This window comes from Canis aureus, chromosome 22 (assembly GCF_053574225.1).
Source record: "Canis aureus isolate CA01 chromosome 22, VMU_Caureus_v.1.0, whole genome shotgun sequence".
In the NCBI taxonomy this organism is placed as follows: domain Eukaryota; kingdom Metazoa; phylum Chordata; class Mammalia; order Carnivora; family Canidae; genus Canis; species Canis aureus.
This window is the reverse complement of record NC_135632.1, coordinates 592,916-611,187: the sequence shown is the minus strand read 5'-3', so window position 1 is coordinate 611,187 and position 18,272 is coordinate 592,916. Positions and strand designations below refer to the sequence as shown.

General features: G+C 40.1%; 1 protein-coding gene across 4 annotated transcripts in view; it reads left to right on the top strand.

Annotated features, from left to right (window-relative positions):
• The window catches only part of GFM1 (G elongation factor mitochondrial 1), a 53,557-nt gene that overhangs the window by 29,359 nt on the left and 5,926 nt on the right, over window positions 1-18,272 (top strand). For 3 of the 4 annotated variants that reach the window (XR_013360786.1, XR_013360785.1, XM_077864553.1), the window contains exons 14-17: window positions 4,765-4,927; window positions 6,876-7,020; window positions 12,440-12,600; window positions 13,366-13,419. Coding sequence is in view for 2 of the 4 variants with exons in the window: in XM_077864553.1 (XP_077720679.1) it covers window positions 4,765-4,927; window positions 6,876-7,020; window positions 12,440-12,600; window positions 13,366-13,419 (523 nt within the window). In the remaining 2 variants the exon portion in view is untranslated. Of the gene's footprint in view, window positions 1-4,764; window positions 4,928-6,875; window positions 7,021-12,439; window positions 12,601-13,365; window positions 13,420-13,560; window positions 14,568-18,272 lie in introns of those variants that run through there. The other variant, XM_077864554.1, reaches the window with a different exon arrangement.

Below are 18,272 nucleotides of genomic sequence, written 5' to 3'. Positions count from 1 at the left end.
GTCACGTCACCCCCTGCTTCCTCCCCCCCTCCCCCCTTCCTCCTCCTCCCCCTCCCCTGGGCCTGCCCCGCCCCGCCCCGCCCCGCGTGCTCACGCCCTGCGCCCCTCCCCAGCCGCTCCTAGAGAAGTGACGTTCTGCTCTAAACCCTGCTTCCAACCTTCTGAACCACTTTGAAGATGATAGTCCAAGAATCAAGACCAGTGGGATCCCCGGGGGGGGGGGGGGGGGGGGGCGGGGGCTCCGCGGCGGGGCGGCTGCCTCGGGCCCAGGGCGCGCCCTGGCTCCCCGGCTCCCCGCACCGGGCCTGCACCGGGCCTGCCGCCCCCTCAGTGTCCCCGCCTCTCCGTGTCTCAGGAATAAATCAGATCTTTAAAAAAAAAAAAAGGCATAACTGAACTTAAAGCAGGACATTGAAGCAACTTCTAACAGAGACTTTTTAAAGCTGCTGAAGCAAGCACAGACCTTTGCGGGCGCGCACGTCCTCCAGGTTTCTTGGTCACCTTCTTGTTTCACCTTTGAATGGACTGTAGTGTAGGCCTTGGATTAGCTGAGGATCCGGAAGCGAAGGTTCCCTTTTATCTGTATGGCCAGACCTTCCCTTTAGCTTGTTATCTTGGAATAGAAATTCTTTACTTTTTTCTCAAAACGGATTTTTGAAGTTTCTTTGGAAGTTCTTTGGGTTGGCATATGTGTTGTGGTGCTTTAAAACTTTTTTCTTTTCTTTTCTTTTCTTTTCTTTTTTTTTTTTTTTTTTAAGATCTTACTTATTTATGCATGAAAGAGAGAGGCAGAGACCCAGGCGGAGGGAGGAGCAGGCTCCATGCCAGCAGGGAGCCCGACCTGGGACTCGATCCTGGGTCTCCAGATCACAGCCTGGGCTGAAGGTGGCACTAAACTGCTGAGCCACCCGGGCTGCCCTGTTGTGGTGCTTTAAAGAATAAAAATGTATTTGTAATGTGTTCTTTTCCTCAAATACCCTTTTTCATTTACTAATAAGGTATTTGGAGTAAGTATATTTTTTAAAAATGTAAGGAGTAAGACATTTCTGTCTTTTCTAGTTACATTAGCCAACCATCAAGTAAGTAGAGGATGAGGAGCTTAGTTTCTTCTCTTAAAGCTTTTTCTAAAAAAATAAAAATAAAAAAATAAAGGTTTTTCTTTTTGAGAGTGAGAGGGTGAGTCATTCATCAGCCAACTTCCTAGGTTGTCTGTGTGTGTGTGTGTGTGTGTGTATGCATTGTTTGAATCTTACGTTTTTTTGATAGTGTCCAGGAAAGAGTGGCTGAGTACATTCCAATGATGCTGACAGAGCTTTTTGCTGATAATGAAGATTTAAGTTTCACCAATAGCTAGTTAACACCTCCTGGTTATTTCCAGTTGGAGTGGATGGAAATATACTATGTGAGCCTCCTAGATGAAGTCACCACTGGAAGCTTTATGAATACTATAGATCAAAGCTAGGTAGTATGTGGTGACATATTAGGCATTTACTAAAAGCACATGTTTATATTCTTTTCAAAGTATAATATATTCAAAGATTTAATGTAATTTATTTATTTGAGAGGAAGAGAGAGTGAGCGTGCAAAAACAGGAGGACCGAGAAGCTGCAAGCCAGATGCAGGACTCCATCCCAGGACCCTGGGATCATGACCTCAGCTGAAGGTAGATGCTTAAACCGACTTAGCCACCCAGATGCCCCCAAAGTATAATTTTTACATTAAAACATTTAACTGCTTATCTAGATGTTAATAAATTGCACTAAGAGAATCTCATTCCTATGCATGAGTCCTTAAAATCTTACGTATTAAAGCTTTATGAATGGTTAGTCCAAGGCTCTTATCTTCAAATTTGAATAATATACAGGTTACTTTTGTTTTTTAGTTGTTTTTTGTTTTTTTTTAAGATTTTATTTATGTATTCATGAGAGAGAGAGAGGCCGAGGGAGAAGCAGGCTCCCCACTGGGAGCCTGATGCTGGAGTCAATCCCATCACACCCTGAGCCAAAGGCAGATGCTCAACCACTGAGCCACCTAGGCATCCCTATGTGTTTCCTTTAAAGTAACAAAATTATTACAGGTCTCTGGGATCAGGTTAATTATAATAATTTTATGTAACTGCATGAGCATAAAACTAAGTAAAAAGGTCTGCAGCTTGCAACTTTACAACTCTAAAACCAAAATAAATTTACAAAAGACATAAAATCAACGCAGTTCTAATTAACACTAATATTTTTGTGAGAGATGATGTTTTGCCAAAACAAAATTGCCTTTCATGACATGCTAGTGGCCTGATGACTGGAGCATGGGTTCTTCTCTACCTCCAGCACACCTGTGAGCTGCCTACCGAATGATGTCTCAGCTCTTCTGTCCCTTGTCTGTTACTGTAAAGTTTGTCTTCATATACCGTTCCTCTAACAGCTGTTTAAGTGAAATCCTCATTTGCAGGTTATATCAGTTTGTGTTCTGCCCTCTAGAAAAATGTTTGATTAAGAGACTTGGTTTGAGTGCATATCCCGGCTCTGCCACTTAATAGCTACATCATGTTTGGCAAGTTACGTAGCTTCTCTGATCCCAGGTTTCTCATCTGTAAAATGGTGCTAGAAATAGTGCACACATCATAGGTTGTGGTGAAGAACAAATAATCCATAAAAACTGCTTAGCACAAGCCTGGCACCCGAGTGTTCCATTATTTGGCATCCACTTGATTATGCTTCAGACGTGGCCCCTGAAACTTACTCGTTTGTGAACTGGCCCTTGAGAGTGCTGCTGTCCTGTAGACCTTTGTGCAGTGATGGAAATGTCCCAATGCGCCGCTCTGGACCGTAGCTACTTCCCACATTGACTGTGGACTACTTAAAATATGACTAGTGCAACTGAGGAACTAAATTTAAATATCTTTTTTTTTTTTTAAAGATTTATTTATTCACGATAGAGAGGCAGAGACCCAGGCAGAGGGAGAAGCAGGCTCCACACAGGGAGCCCGACGCGGGACTCGATCCCGGGACTCCAGGATCGCGCCCCGAGCCAAAGACAGGCGCCAAACCGCTGAGCCACCCAGGGATCCCTAAATTTAAATATCTTAAAAATTCTAGCTTAAATGTAAACATCCTTGGTTAGTGATTACCCCATAGATAGCACAGGTCAAGGGTATATTTGTATAGATGTTTTGTTATTGTCAAATTGAAAACAAAATTTTAGATGTCTCCGAGAACTTGTGCATACCCAACAGTTTGTCAGTGGACCACGGTTGTGGAATCCCTTCCGTCATTCTGTGCTGCTTTGGCAGTTGTTTTCCCTTCTGCTTTTGTTCTCTTAGTTCTGATAGCTGTTGTTTTCCCTCCCAGAAAAATTAACCTTCCAGCATTTTGTTTTTCTCAGCCCATCCCAAATCTCTTGGCAACTGGGAGATTATTTAAAGGCGCATTCACACTTAGGCTTTTTATGAAACCCACGTATTCCAAGCTGGCATCTCCTACCAAAACTAATGTTCAGTAATTCCAAAGCACTCATAGATCTGTGTGTAGGAGCACACTCATTAGTGTCCATTTGCCTGCAGTTATCGGAGATAATTTTGAAAGCAGCTGGCCTCTTTCATCTTGAGGTCTTTATTTTATTATTATTATTATTTTTTAAGATTTGATTTATTTATTTGACAGCACAAGCAGGGAGAGTAGCAAAGGGAGAAGGAGAAGCAGATTCCGCACTGGGCAGGGAGCCCCCTGAGGGGCAGGGCTCCATCCCAGGACCCCGGGCTCATGAGCCAAGCTGAAGGCAGATGCTCAACCGACTGAGCCACTCAGGGGCCCCTCATCTTATCTTGAGGAAGGTTTCAGTTTAAAGGGACAGATGCGGGATCCCTGGGTGGCGCAGCGGTTTGGCGCCTGCCTTTGGCCCAGGGCGCGATCCTGGAGACCCGGGATCGAATCCCACGTCGGGCTCCCAGTGCATGGAGCCTGCTTCTCCCTCTGCCTGTGTCTCTGCCTCTCTCTCTCTCTGTGACTATCATAAATAAATAAAAATTTAAAATTAAAAAAAAAAAGGGACAGATGCTTTACAGACAGTAAATACTCTGCTATTTTTTTTTTCAGTGAACTAGTGTATGTTCACAAATGTTTAATATGTATATGAACATACTTTTGTATTTCTGTTGCCACTAGTGCTTTGAAGTAAGCACTGATCTGTCCCTGTATGTCTCTGAATGACTGACTTGTTAGTCACTATTTTGCCATTACTCCTTTTAGGTGGTAATCCCCCCAGAACTCCTTTGCCTTGTATTGCGTCACTCCGTAAAGTCCATGTGGTCAGCTCAGATAGGAACCGTCTCAATAAATTAACTGCAGAGTTCCCATTTTCAAGGGACTGTCTTCAGTTGTAGGGATTTAAGAAGAGAACCCTTTGTCTGGGAAAGGGAGGGATTCCACAAGAAGAGGATAGGCTCGTGGGAACGTAGGTTACTAGACCAAGAACCTCAGACCGACTTCTAACCTTTGTGCTTTTCTACCTATGAAGTGAAGAATTGGCAGGATTAAAGAAAACCCTAGATTACTTTGGTGTCGAACCTCACCCTCACTGCCAAGTAAAAACAGGAAAGAGAGAATTGCTTTTTAAATAAATTTCACAATGAGATTTTATGGCAAAGTACTCAAAAGAAAAAGTGAAAATGGTGAAATGTGGTTTTTCATTTAGATCAGTAGGAATTATTTCATTTTGGTAATTAACATAATGCTGTGTTGATTTTTTTCCCCCCTCCTAAATCACTTTCAGGTTTGAATTTACACATAAAAAACAATCGGGTGGTGCAGGCCAGTTTGGAAAAGTGATAGGTGTACTGGAGCCTCTGGACCCAGAGAACTACACCAAGTTGGAGTTTTCAGATGAAACATTTGGGGCAAATGTTCCAAAGCAGTTTGTGCCTGCAGTAGAAAAGGTAAAAACAAATAACTTTATTACATGTTTTTCAACCAGTTTATTAGGTATCAAATCAAAATAGTTTTTTTTTTTTTTTTTAAGTTTTCTTTACCCAAGTAATTTCTACATCCAGTGTGGGACTCGAACTCACGACCCTGAGAGGGGTTGCATTCTCTTCTGACTGAGCCAGCCAGGCACCCCTCCCATTCTGTTTCTATCACATCGTCTTCCATGGTTCATTTTAGTTACAGTCCTGCTTCTTTATCTGATTTAATCTTCAATTTATTAAGTTGAAGAGATATAAAGACATGCTATGACAGCAAGGGGGAAATCGTTCTTTTTCGTTCTTTCTTTTTTTTTAAACAGAGCAGTAGTTCTTTCTCTAAGAGGACTAAACCACTTTCTCCTAGTCCAACTATCTCAAAATTGTAGCTAGCATTTTAAAGACATACACTAGCAACTATTTATTAAGCACGTTTGATATATAAGCTTCGGCGGGGGTGGATTTCTTAAGCAGGCTCTGCCCAGCACGGAGCCCAGAGCGGGGTTCGATCTCACAACCCAGAGATTGTGACCTGAGCTGACCTCAAGAGTTGGACACTTAACCAGCTGAGTCACTCAGGTGCCCCTCATTCTGTTTCTTAATCATAGTTATTATTTTTCTTTTGACAAATTTGAACATACTTCATTAATTGCAATCAACTAAAATTTGTAGCAGTCACTTGAGATTTGTGAAAGATTGAAGTTTACTGTCCGAGTGGCACCTCATTTGGTAAGATTCCCAGCACCTGAGTTCTCCCGTCATCTCTGCTACTGAGGAATGTGCTCTTTGGTAAAGCATGGGGTTCAGAGCCAGCTTCTTCGTTTGCAGACTGAGTGTAGATAAAACCTTAACCCTGAACCCCCCACCACCTTGAGAATCAAATAATGCTCTGTGACATTTCTTTGTAAATTATGAAGTGCTGTGCACATGCGAGAGGTAAGTTTGATTTGCTTTCCTGGGTCACTGGTTTTAAGATGGTTGCTGATCTTCAACAGTCTGTTCTCATATATTGAGATGTTTAGGTTTTCATTTACCCTTTTAACTTGGAATCTTTACTAATGATAATTTTGGTTTAAGTGGTGGTAGCACTCTTTGTGATTAGATTTCATTCATTGTACTTTATTACAAGACAGTTATTTTGTCACTCTCACACTTTTATCTTCTGTTCTCCAAGATTAATGTAGGTGAAGGAGAGCTTAAGTTTTTTTCCACACACACAGTTTATAGTTTTGTAGTGTCAGAAATACATTGTACTGTATACACAGATATATGTGATTGTTTTCCAGGAAAAACTAACTTAAATTGGAGGAGCTCTACAAATGTTGAAGGGACTGAAAAAGTATTGCAAAATTACCAAATTGTAGTTTAAAAATATGTTTAGTTTATTGTGTTTCATCAGACCTCATGAAGCTGGGTTTTTTTAAAGAACTGCATTAGGAAAAATGAAATTAGTGTTGAATTGCATTTCTTAGTGTTATGACACCATAGCTGTAACGTAGCGACCTGCCGGGGAGGTGATCGGTGTGTCGTGGGAGCTCAGCACGCAGCTGTTGAATCAATGCCAGTTTTGGTGGAGGTACTTTTACTTGCCTTTCCCGTTTCCTCCTTGTAAAATTAAGAGCTGGCCGTCTGTATAATGGGTTATGAGATAAATAATTCCTGAAGATGATAAGGGTTATTAGCACTCACAGCATCACTTTCAAACCAGCCCACACCTTTAAGTGATAATGCTTTTCCAAGGGATTGTTCATCTCGATGTCGCAATAGTAAAGTTAAGCTGTTCGACTTTTTAAAGACTCTTTTTGAAGGGTGGAATGTGGTATCCGTAAAAATACTTCAGAACAGTAGAATGTGTGAGTATTCCTGGTGACGTATCTCCAAGTGAAACCCACTGATTCCAGAAGTTGTGTTCATTCATTGCCAGGGGTTTCTGGACGCCTGTGAGAAAGGGCCTCTTTCCGGTCACAAGCTCTCCGGGCTCCGGTTCGTCCTGCAAGATGGGGCGCACCACATGGTCGACTCCAATGAAATCTCTTTCATCCGTGCGGGAGAAGGTGCCCTGAAACAAGGTATTCTGTGTCCTGGCACGTGCCGCAACCCACGTCTGTTTTCCCTGGTGACCCTCAGAGCCTCAGGACCCTGTACCTAGTTGAGTCTTGTCGCCCGAGGGCATTTAGCAGCTCACCAGGGACCATGGCAGGTCTGGGCACATAGTTAGGGAATTGAAGTGAGGGTAGATGGCTGTGTTCTCTCTCTTACAAAATTAGAAACCTACTTTATTCTCCTGAATTACCTAGTATTTTTTATAGGCTTGAATTTATAATCTGTAGGTTCTGTTTTGCCACTTGGTTTTTTTTAATCAATTAATTAACATATAGTGCATTATTCATTTCAGAGGTAGAGTTTAGTGATTCATCAGCTGCATGTAACACCCAGGCCTCCTTACATCATGTGCCCTCCTTAATTCCCAGCCCCTGGTTACCCCTCCCCCACCCTGCCCTCCACAACCCTTAATTTGTTGCCTGTGGTTAAGAGTCTCTTATGGCTTGTCTTCCTCTCTGATTTCGTCTTATTTTATTTTTCCCTCTCTTCCTCTCTGTTCATCTGTTTGTTTCTTAAATTCCATATACGAGTGAAATCATGGTAGTTGTCTTTCTCTGACTTACTTCACTTAGCATTGTACTCCCTAGTTCCATCCACATTGTTGCAAATGGTAAGATTTCATTTTCTTTGATGGCAGAAAATTTCTTTTTCCCACCCCTTTATCCATTCATTTGTCGATGAACATCTGGGCTCTTCCATATTTTGGCTATTGGGGGGGAGGGTTTTTTTTCTTTTTTTAAAAGATTTTATTTATTTATTCATAAGGGGGGGGGGCAGAGACACAGGCAGAGGGAGGAGCAGACTCCATGCGGAGAGCCCAACGTGGGACTCGGGACTCGTGGGACTCGGGACCCGTGGGACTTGGGTCTCCAGGATCACGCCCTGGGCTGAACTGCTGAGCCACCTGGGCTACCTGGCTATTGTGTTTTTAATAAAGAAGATAGAGGTGCTCAGAAGACTAAGAAATACTATAGAAACATTACAGTTACGCTATTTTTAGTGACTTATTCAGATGTCAGGGAATCAGATTTGTAAGTAAATTTTTAAATGTATGAAATTGTAGGCTTTTCGGCTTTTTGAGGATACCAACATGTTTTGAACGAACTCCGTAAACTTTATTTACAGTGTAGACCTCTTGCTAAACCGCTGGCCTTGTCAACCTTTTCCACATAGAATAGCAGGTCTATTAAATTGCTGATGAACCAGAAACCTAAACAATTGCAAGTATATCTGATTTCTTGCTTTTAAAAGAGAAAAGCAAATAACAGCAATTTGACCTCAGGGTTATTCAATAAAGAAGCTTGAAACTGAACATTTATTCTCTTTGTCATCTCTTCCATATTCATTATTAATAATATATATAAGTATCTTTACACTGGAGAATTATGATTTACAAAACATTTCAGAAACATTTTTATCAAAGGGAATCAAAATGGACAGTAAAAATAGATAAATCATAACATTTTTTAAGCATTCTGTAAATCACGATTTTTTTTATTCTTCATGAATTTTGGAGTTTGTGTTTTTCCTTTTGCATCTGTGATCGGTGTGGGGCAATGGTTGGAGAAGGTTGCTCATTTCTTGACATAATTACTTATGTTACTTAAATGGCAGCCGTTAATTTGTGTGCTGGTTTCTCAGTTGTGAAAATGAGCGAAAATCCTTCATTTTCTTTACGCCAGCGCTCTATTAAAAATCCAGTTGAAATCTGATCTGGAAATCTTGTCATAAACTGAAGGTTGCATTGATAGGTAAAAGGGAAATTAAGTCCTAAGAAAATAAGATTTTGTTAGGCATGATTCACATTAAAATGCCTGCCTCTTTTGCCCTCGGGTGTTTACCACTTTAGTAAATCTTAAATTAATTGTAATCACTTTTGTACTTTTTGTCAGCTTTATTGCAATGTAATTGACAAAATTATAAGGTATTTTAAATATGTATTTGATGATTTGATATACATACATATTACAGTACTTCTTACAAGCACAGCTAAATTACAAATCAATTTTTCTATGCCAATTCTTGACTGGAAATTGATATGCTTTCCTGGAGATAGAGTTTACACAAAGCCAGATAATTGGTACGGTCGTCTGTTAACAAAGAGCGTCATCATCTTTTTTAATTGCTCTTGTATGAACTATAAGTGTAGGGGTAGATGCCCATAATTTACACACAGTATCCATGAAAACAGTGTATATGTCTGTGAATATTAGCTAAAGAGATGAATATGTGCCATTTTCTTTTTAATTATTGAAGTGCACAAACATTAAATATGATTAACTGCCTGGTGGGTGTGCAAAGGAAAAGCACTAGATAGGTAGTAATTGAGAATTACTTTTTTTTTTTTTTTTTTTGCCAGATAAACGTGCAAATCAGCAGGGTGCTAGCATGAAAATGAATTTCTTTCCTGTTTCTTCATCTGTTATTCAGTCATCCATGATTGAAAGACAGATGTGTATAGGGTGAAAGGAAACTTTCCTTAGTTCAGTAAGAAAATCATCTTGTCATGCATATACCTCTGTTGAATACAGTGTGAGAGTTTTGGGGTGAAAATGTTGATAAATGAGCCCAGTGTCATAATAGCTTAGACCTACAAGCTATTCTTTGTTATCAAAATGGGAAGAAAAATAGTTCAAATTCTCTTTTGTTTTTTTTTTCATTAAAAAAATGAAAACAAACTGTGTTGTCACAGTGTAAACCTGGTCCCTGAGATTAATCAGTGATGGAACTAAAGCTGAAATCTGAAAGTGAATGTTCTGTTTGGGCATGTTCCACCTGACGGATGTGACTATTGCCATCATTTTCTGTGGCCAGGTTTTAGAGCACTGTGCTTGGTCTCCCCAGAAGCCGCTGTACAAGAGAAATGAAGGCCTAGACTAGCAAAGGTTAGCTCGTTTAGCTTGACTGTGCCCTTTCTTTGACCTCTTGCCCCATCACGTGGAGGACTTTGAGATTAAACCCCAGCTTTGCTCCATACTTACCGTGTGGAAATGAGCAAGTCATAGGAACTTCCCCCAGGCTCCTTGGAGACAGTAAGTCCACAATATTATATGAGAGAATGTAAAATTAAAAATAAGGATGTATTTGAAACGTGCATACTTGGGCAGTGAATGCTAGTCACTCTTCATGTTACCTTTGACTGGGACTGTGCCGTGCCACCCATTCCCTAGCTTCCTGTCTCAGAGTGGTCGTAATAACATTTCCTGAGCATTTATGTGCCCTGTATTATGCTGAGTACGTGAATTATCATATTTTATGTTCACAGTGACCTTACAGTTGAGAAAATTAGGACTCTTGAGTAGTTAATTGAATGGCTCAACGTTACGTGACAGTGGTGAAGCTGAGAGTTAAGCCCAGCCCAGAGTCCTAGCCAGTGACCACCACCTCATACGGCCCCTTTAGCACCTGGCCTGGTGTTACCAACGTTACTCCTAGTGGGCTAAAATAAAAATATTACCTACCACCTCTTCTCACCAGTTCAGGCTTAAAAGTTCCTGTGATGATGATGGTATTTTTTTTCTTAACTGTCTTAAAAAGCCGTAGAACACGTGGATCTGCTTGAGGAAACCTTGCTTTTAGGGGTGGGCTGCCGTGGGACTGTTGAATACTGCAGGGTGAATTAACTCCAGTCTAGTCACAGCGGGTTAGAAGAAGGCGTGAATAAGGACGAGGTTCTTTGGAACAGAGTCAAGAGGTGAATTTAGGGGAAAAGGGGAAGCTGAAAGGAGCTAGATGAGAGAATATGAAACTGAGAACTGGACAGGACATCCCCAGCAATTAAGTGATGGGCACCGTATACCTGGCCCTTCCTTCCTTTAAAATATGACCCTTTGGGATCCCTGGGTGGCTCAGCGGTTTAGCGCCTGCCTTTGGCCCAGGGCGCGATCCTGGAGTCCCAGGATCGAGTCCCGCGTCAGGCTCCCGGCATGGAGCCTGCTTCTCCCTCTGCCTGTATCTCTGCCTTTCTCTCTCTCAATGTCTATCATGAATAAATTTTAAAAAAATTAAAATATGACCCTTTCACAGTCTAGCTCTTTTATGTCACTGACCTCCTGGAAGCAGAGGTAATGTGTACTAAATCTTCCTATGTCTGCTCACATCTGTCTTCCGGGGTGCCTTTTGCATTAATTGTGTTTATTTTGAGCCAGGGAGTAACCCAAGATGTTACAAGAAATAGAGCTATTTCTGCAGTCCAGAATTGTTAGTCTGGTGCTTTAGATGTCTGGGAGGGTTCTTTGGGGCTTAGCTGATGAAGAATAGGAGTCTGCAAAGTTCTGTTACTTCTCTTTTTAGAACAAAATTCACTAATTAGGATTAATTAATCAAAGGTAGATCTGAGCTATGATTTGAATTAGAAAATATTTCAAAGAAATCCAAGCATATTAAATTGTTTTTACAGTTATTGCACTTAAGCTAATAGTGTCTTTAAGAGAAGTGCTTGAATAAATTTGTGTAAGAGTGATTGCTGATTAATTTATCATAAACAAATTGGTGCCCAGAAAGCTATGATTATCTTAAAATATTTTCTTTGTCGTCTTTTCTGTGTTTTGCTTAAAGTCTTTATTTAGAGATAATGCATCCATTCTGAGGCTGCAGCATTATTCCACACCATCATAACATACAAATTAAATATGAACATTTGAAATGTTTTTATATCCTCTCCACAGTCAGTATTTGTCACAATTGAGAAGTGTTCTAGTTATGTATTAAGGGAGATAAAAAAATAAGCTTGGACACACACATTTGAGTGCCTAAATCTGTCTTCATTTTGTAGGTGAAGAAATTTGAGGGCTGGACATACTGTGTTTTTCTGAAAGACATGTATAACTTGTTAGGGTCAGAGCAGAAACTAGAAACTTGGTCTTCTAATTCTTAATTGTGTTGAAATTATTTAACCTAGAAAAGGAAAGACACATCTCAGGTGTGACTTATTATTAAATTCTAATATATGATAAAAGTTATTCTCTTATAGTTAAAAATAACTATCTTCCAGGGACCAACCAGGTAATCGGTTTACCTGGTTAAAGACTTGACAGTGGGAGAGAATAAGTAATCCTCAACTGGATAATTTAGATGGTAAAGAACTTGATTGAATGTTGTTTAAAGACCCCTTTTATAGTCTCTGCAGCTTAGTAATGTTTAAGGATAAAAATATAGTAATAGAAATAGTAATACTGTAATTATGTGTTGTCTTACTGGAATTTCCTTTTTAGGAGAATGACTATTAACCACTACTAGAAAAAAAGAGTCCAGGTCAAATATCTTAACCTCATCACTCATGTGTGTGCCTTTGGAGAGCACTCTCCCTTTTATGTATCTGGGTAGGAAAGAGTTTCCATTTATTTAAAGATTAATAAACTAATTATTGTATTTTTTTTAATCCAGCTTTGGCAAATGCAACATTATGTATTCTTGAACCTATTATGTCTGTGGAAGTTATCGCCCCAAATGAATTTCAGGGACAGGTGATCGCAGGAATTAACCGGCGCCATGGTGTAATCACAGGACAAGATGGGATTGAGGACTACTTTACGCTGTATGCAGATGTAAGTACTGTTGGGCACTGATGATCTTACTTTTAGTGACCACAGAGGGAGACTGTAGAGCAGCATTCGGAGAGTGTAGAGCAACCTGACACATATTTCCTAGCTATTCAAGTGTTGTATTTTGGGCTTAGGTATGTGTGGCAATTTCTGTAATTTGCTGTTAGGACAACTCTTAAATGCAAAAGCTACAAATAGGATTTCTGTGGGGCTTTGTGAATATGTCATTTTCTTAGATGTATAAAAGTTATCTTTCTCGTTACAAGTTTCATTTCTGTAGCGGCTTTATCATGTTATGTCTGATTTACTGGATAATAATTGAGTTCCGTTGCCTGTACTTTATTTACATCTCATGGGTGAAAGTGTGTATCACATTGCACAAGGCCTCCTAGGAGACACTGCTGTCAGCATATTCTTGAGGTGTCCAGAGGAAAGTTGTAGTAACATTTTCACAGAAGCACTTCTCTGTGCTTGAGCTGCAGCCAGAGTGCGGAGTGGTTATGAGGGGGAAGGCCGTCCGTGTGATTCGCCCTGTGAAACGGAAAGATTTGGTTTCTGGTTGTGACTGTCACATTAATCTTTTTAAATAAGATTTTTTTTTTTTTTACATTCAGTAAAACAAAAATACTTCTCTGGCTTTGTAATTCTTTTAAATCAGGAGTAATTATTAGAAATCGAAGTCTAAGGGCATTAAATGCCCAAGGCTTTTTCTGTACGTTTCAAAAATATTTTTCAATAAGCAGTACTATCTACTCTGTTTGTTTTCAGGTGCCTCTAAACGAAATGTTTGGTTACTCCACTGAACTTAGGTCATGCACAGAGGTAAGCAGGTGTGCTCTTTAAGAAACCACCCCACACGGTGTCAAATACGTGAATTCCTGTCTTTGCATGACTACCTTGGTAGATGTACCAAAACAAACAAAATCTTGGTTTTCTTTTTTTTGTTTTTTTTTGACGCCTTAGGGAAAGGGGGAATACACAATGGAGTACTGCAGGTATCAGCCATGTTCACCGTCCACGCAAGAGGACCTCGTCAATAAGTACTTAGAAGCTACAGGTCAACTTCCTGTAAAAAAAGGAAAAGCCAAGAACTAACTTCCTTCATGCTAGGTTGACTGGCTGCAACTGTATCTGCAAGATCCAGATACTTTAATGGACCCTGGTGGGATGGATTCAGGCTGAAACAAAATTTAGAAGTCCTTCCTAGTATATTCAGGAGCTTCCGTTATATTCAAAGATAATTCTGCGTATGTCCCACTCTGTTGATTGGTTTCATAGTTCATTGAAAAACCTCAAATAAAATAATGGTTATTACTGAGATATATTTAGCATCTAAGAGAAGAAGAGACTGATTTCAGTGATACTTCTAAGCTTACATGGTATGTAAACCCTCCCTTCTGAATTTTTTATGCTAAGAATTTTCAACATAGAGAAAAAGCTAAAAGAAACAATACAAAGAACAGACACCCATGTTTTGCATTGAGACTCAGTAATGAACAGTCTTGTTAACAATTTGTTCATCACATAATTTATTTTGTCATATTTGCTTTATGCCTCATACTTCTATAATTAATTTTTTAAATTATTGTTTTGCTAAGTTGCATATATCGTGACGCTTCTTGGAGTGTCCTCTTTTGATGAGCAGGCTTTTGTAGAAGGCAGCTATGCTCACCACTATACCACCAACGCACACTGCAACAAGATTTTTGTAAGAGTGGATTTCACATGTTCTCAGTAGAGAACATTTATCAGATTCTTCATTGGGATATTACGATGGCTAGTAAATTTCTAGCTGTTTTATATATAGGTGATTGCGTCACTTTGTGGCTTCTGCAAAGTTATAATTGCCTGTTTTTATGTTAGTTTCTTGTGGACCTTTTAAAATGAAAAGCAGACCTTTGCCTATGCTCTTCTTACCCGTGTTCATTCTGTGTTTCTCCAACTCTGAATAATAAAATATAATTTATGTAGTAGCTGCCTGGTCATTTTCAGTCACCTGGTAAACACCAGTTGAATTTGAGTCTGCTGGAATTTATCATTACACTGTATTCATTGATGTTGTGAAAGAACAAATGTTAAGTTTTTGTTTCTAGAATAGGTTGGACTTTCTGGGAAGGCTCTACCCTATTTAGGATTTCTTCATCCCAAAATCATCTGATGTGACAAATTTCCTGGTCCTTTCCCTTAAGAGGATAATAGAAATAACGTAACTTTTAAATTCCTTTCTTTTTCTTGATTTATAGGTTTGGCTTTTTATAACTTAAGGTTTCTAGAGAAAGATTTTTTGAAGTATTGAGCATGTTTTCAAAGTATCTGTTAAATGCTTTGGATGCATCATCTAATTTCATTTTCACAGCCCAGTGAAAGTGGGTACTATTACTATGTCCATTTTGTAACAGAAGAAGCAAAAGCACAGAGAAGGTAAATAACCTGTCCAAGACCACACAGCTTGTTAAATTTTCAAGTTGATAATTAGTTGTATTCATCGAACCAAATGCATTTTCCCCAGGAATATGTCTGTTGCTATAGTATCATCAGACCTGATTTTGTTGATTATTTTTTTATTTTGTTGAACAGCAATCAATTTTGTTGAAATGCTTTGGTGTTTGACAATGACTTTGAAAATTTTTCCTGATGAGGAAATGCCTTCCTAGAATTTAGCACAGTTTCTCTGGCTATTGCCAACAGTTAGGAAGACGAATAAATTTTGATGTGCTTTTCACTTGTTAAACATTTTGTTTATTTATTAAAAAAACCTAGATACTTAATCCAACACCAGCATTTCATAGGCAAAAACACAGTCCTGGCTGGTGGGAGTGACAAGAGTGTAATGACATAGGGACAGATCTAAGGCCAGAACCGCCATCTCTTGCTAATTCGGTTTTAATTGGTGAAGACCACATTAGCAACCACAGTCTGTAGCAAGGAAAAAAATTAATGAGAGTATTCATAAATGAGGTTTTTTTATGTCACTCTTATGAAGGATAATTGTTGGCTAACTTAAAGAAAGACAGTGTTGTGTCAGAGAAAAGTAACAGCACTAGGGAGTCCGTATTGCAGGGATTCCCAACCCGCTGATCCTGGCTGCACTTTAAAAATCACATGGGGAGCTTAAAAAGAAACGCCCAGTCCAGCCTCTGGATACTGATCCTCTGGATCAAGATTAAAAGTCTTCCGCTTGATTCTAATATACAGGGAACTTTAAAGACCAGTATTTCCTGCATTTCCTAGACATGAAATGGGAAATTTGTTTAGATGTGTCATGTTATTAATTTTCTCCTCTGTGAATGTAGTTGGATTAACTTTGCCTTTAAAGAAATAAGGTTAATTTTCTGTCCTTCCTTTCCTCCTTGCTCAGTCTTAGAGTATTTAGTGGCAAAATCATTAAAATTTAGTCCTGAACTGTTAGAATTTTTCATATCTCAATGTTTTTGGAATCTGGATAAGTTTTAAAATTGATGCCAATGGAGCGAGGCCCCTACCAGGTAATAGTAATTTGTGACCCCGTAGAAGTCTGTCCCTTTGTAAGAAGATGACTATTTGCGTTGCTCGAACTGTAAATGGTTGGCCGAGAGCTGTAATTGCTGCTTAAAATGTCTTCGTATAAAGAACACTAGAATGTACCCTTGAAGTAGTCGGTCGTGTTTGTGGCTCATTGTGAGTGTTCACTCATTCATTTATCCATTCAAGTGACTGTTAGGCGGCAAGTTGGGTGACGGCAGCACTTTGGAAGCTAGGCACGGTCACAGAGCCTGCAGGTCGTAGAATTTTCTAAGCTGAGAGAAATTGTGGAATAAACTCATCGTGAAGAACTCATTTGTGGGCAAATACAGACTTTCAGATGACTTTGAGAAGAATTTGTTTAGTTTCTAACAATTCATAGTTCAAGTAGAAAACCGGAGTAGAAAGCAATGGAATGTAGACAAAATCCTCGTATTATTTTGCATATCTTAAAATTTTGGAAGTTCTAGAGATTAGGAAGATAGATGTGATGCTGTATATACCTGCCATTGGCCAGGTGACTCAGAAGAATTTAGGGCCCCCACAGAATTTAGGCTCCCAAAGACGACTTAGGAATTTAGAGTTTTTAATTTTATGTCAAGGCCAATGAAGTGACTTTTCTCTGCTGTTAGCTGGCAAAATCAATATGAGTGAAATCAGGTCAGCCACTCTGAGATTGTGCTAGAGAAGATCTTCTAATGGTGATATTAGAAATATTTAGTCTAAGTTTTGGGAGTTTTATGCATTTAGGCAGTTGTGTTTGCGTGTTGTCTGTGTGCGGAATTCCTCTTCATGACCTATTTTACTGAAATAAGTCTGTACGTTGAGTAATGGTCATATTTGGGGGCCTAATCTCATTAATTAAAAAATGCTTTCATGAGCAAGTGGACTTTGAGATAACTGAGACTAGACAGCCAAAGGCCCTTTCTGGCCCTTTGTGTGATACTGAGAAGTTGATTAAAGATCACAGGATATCGACGTTATTACTATAATCTCGGCACCTTTTCTAGAGATTATTTAGGGAACTTCAGTTGAAGGAGCTTATAGGTTGATCTTGATGTGATTTAGTCATTGTAGATATTTTTTTTAAAAAAAAGTATTTACTTTGCATTATTACTAGGTGGGCGACCTGGTGGTTCATTTGAATGATTGTTTCCAGGGCCTCAGAATACTTTGTGGTTCTTTAAGTCAGGTGGATATTGGGAAGATGGGACAAAGGATTGGGGTTTAAATAGAAAAATATATAAACTAGATCTAAAAAGCATCGTCTGTTCATTTCATTTTGTAAAGTCCGTGTCTATAAAATTTTTCTCTTCAGTGTAAAGTTTTCCACCCTCCCCCTTCCCTGCCTCCCCTCCTCCCTCCCTCCTCCTCCCACCCTCTCCAGCACCCTCTGCACTTCACCTTCTCCGTGCTCTCCCCCCCTCTCTAAAATAAATAAATCTTAAAAAACATAAAAGTTTAAAGAGGCAGGTCAGTCCAAACATACTCGGGCGATAATAATCCACTTCTTCGGGGGGATCGGAAGCCACCGTCTTGGTCTTAGGAATGGCTACAAAACCAGAAATGCAGCTCTGGACGCCTTCAGGCCCGCCTTTTTCTAAGTTTTAGGTTTGGATTCCAGGCTAGGGAGCATCCGGTGTCCTCTCAGGTGCAGGTGCCCGTACGGTGATGCTGCAGTTCTGTCCGCGACTCGGGGCCCATCGTGATAAAGGGACTCCTTTTTTTTAAGGTGTATTTATTTTAGAGCGAGCACAGGTGGGGAGATGGGCAGAGGGAGAGCGAGGCAGGGCGGACTCCCTGCCAGGGCCTGGGTCTCACCCCCTGAGGTCACGACCTGAAGTCTTAAGTCAAGGGCCTTCACCTAAAGGACGCAGCCACCAGGGGCCCCATTTGCTGCACACACACACCCCCGCCGCCCCCGCCGGTCTGGTAACCACCTGTTTGACTATAGTTAGCCTTTTTTTTGTTTTGGTTTGTGTTTTTCCCCTTTGTTTTGTTTCCACATTTGAGTGAAATCCTAGGTGTTTCCGTCTCTGACTTCTTTCACTAAGCGTCAGACTCTGGCTCCACCCAGGTTGTCGCAAGTGGCAGATGTCACTATTTTGAGGCTGAATCCTACTCCGTGTACCTAAACCCCACGTGTTCATCATTCATCTGTTGATGCACCTCGG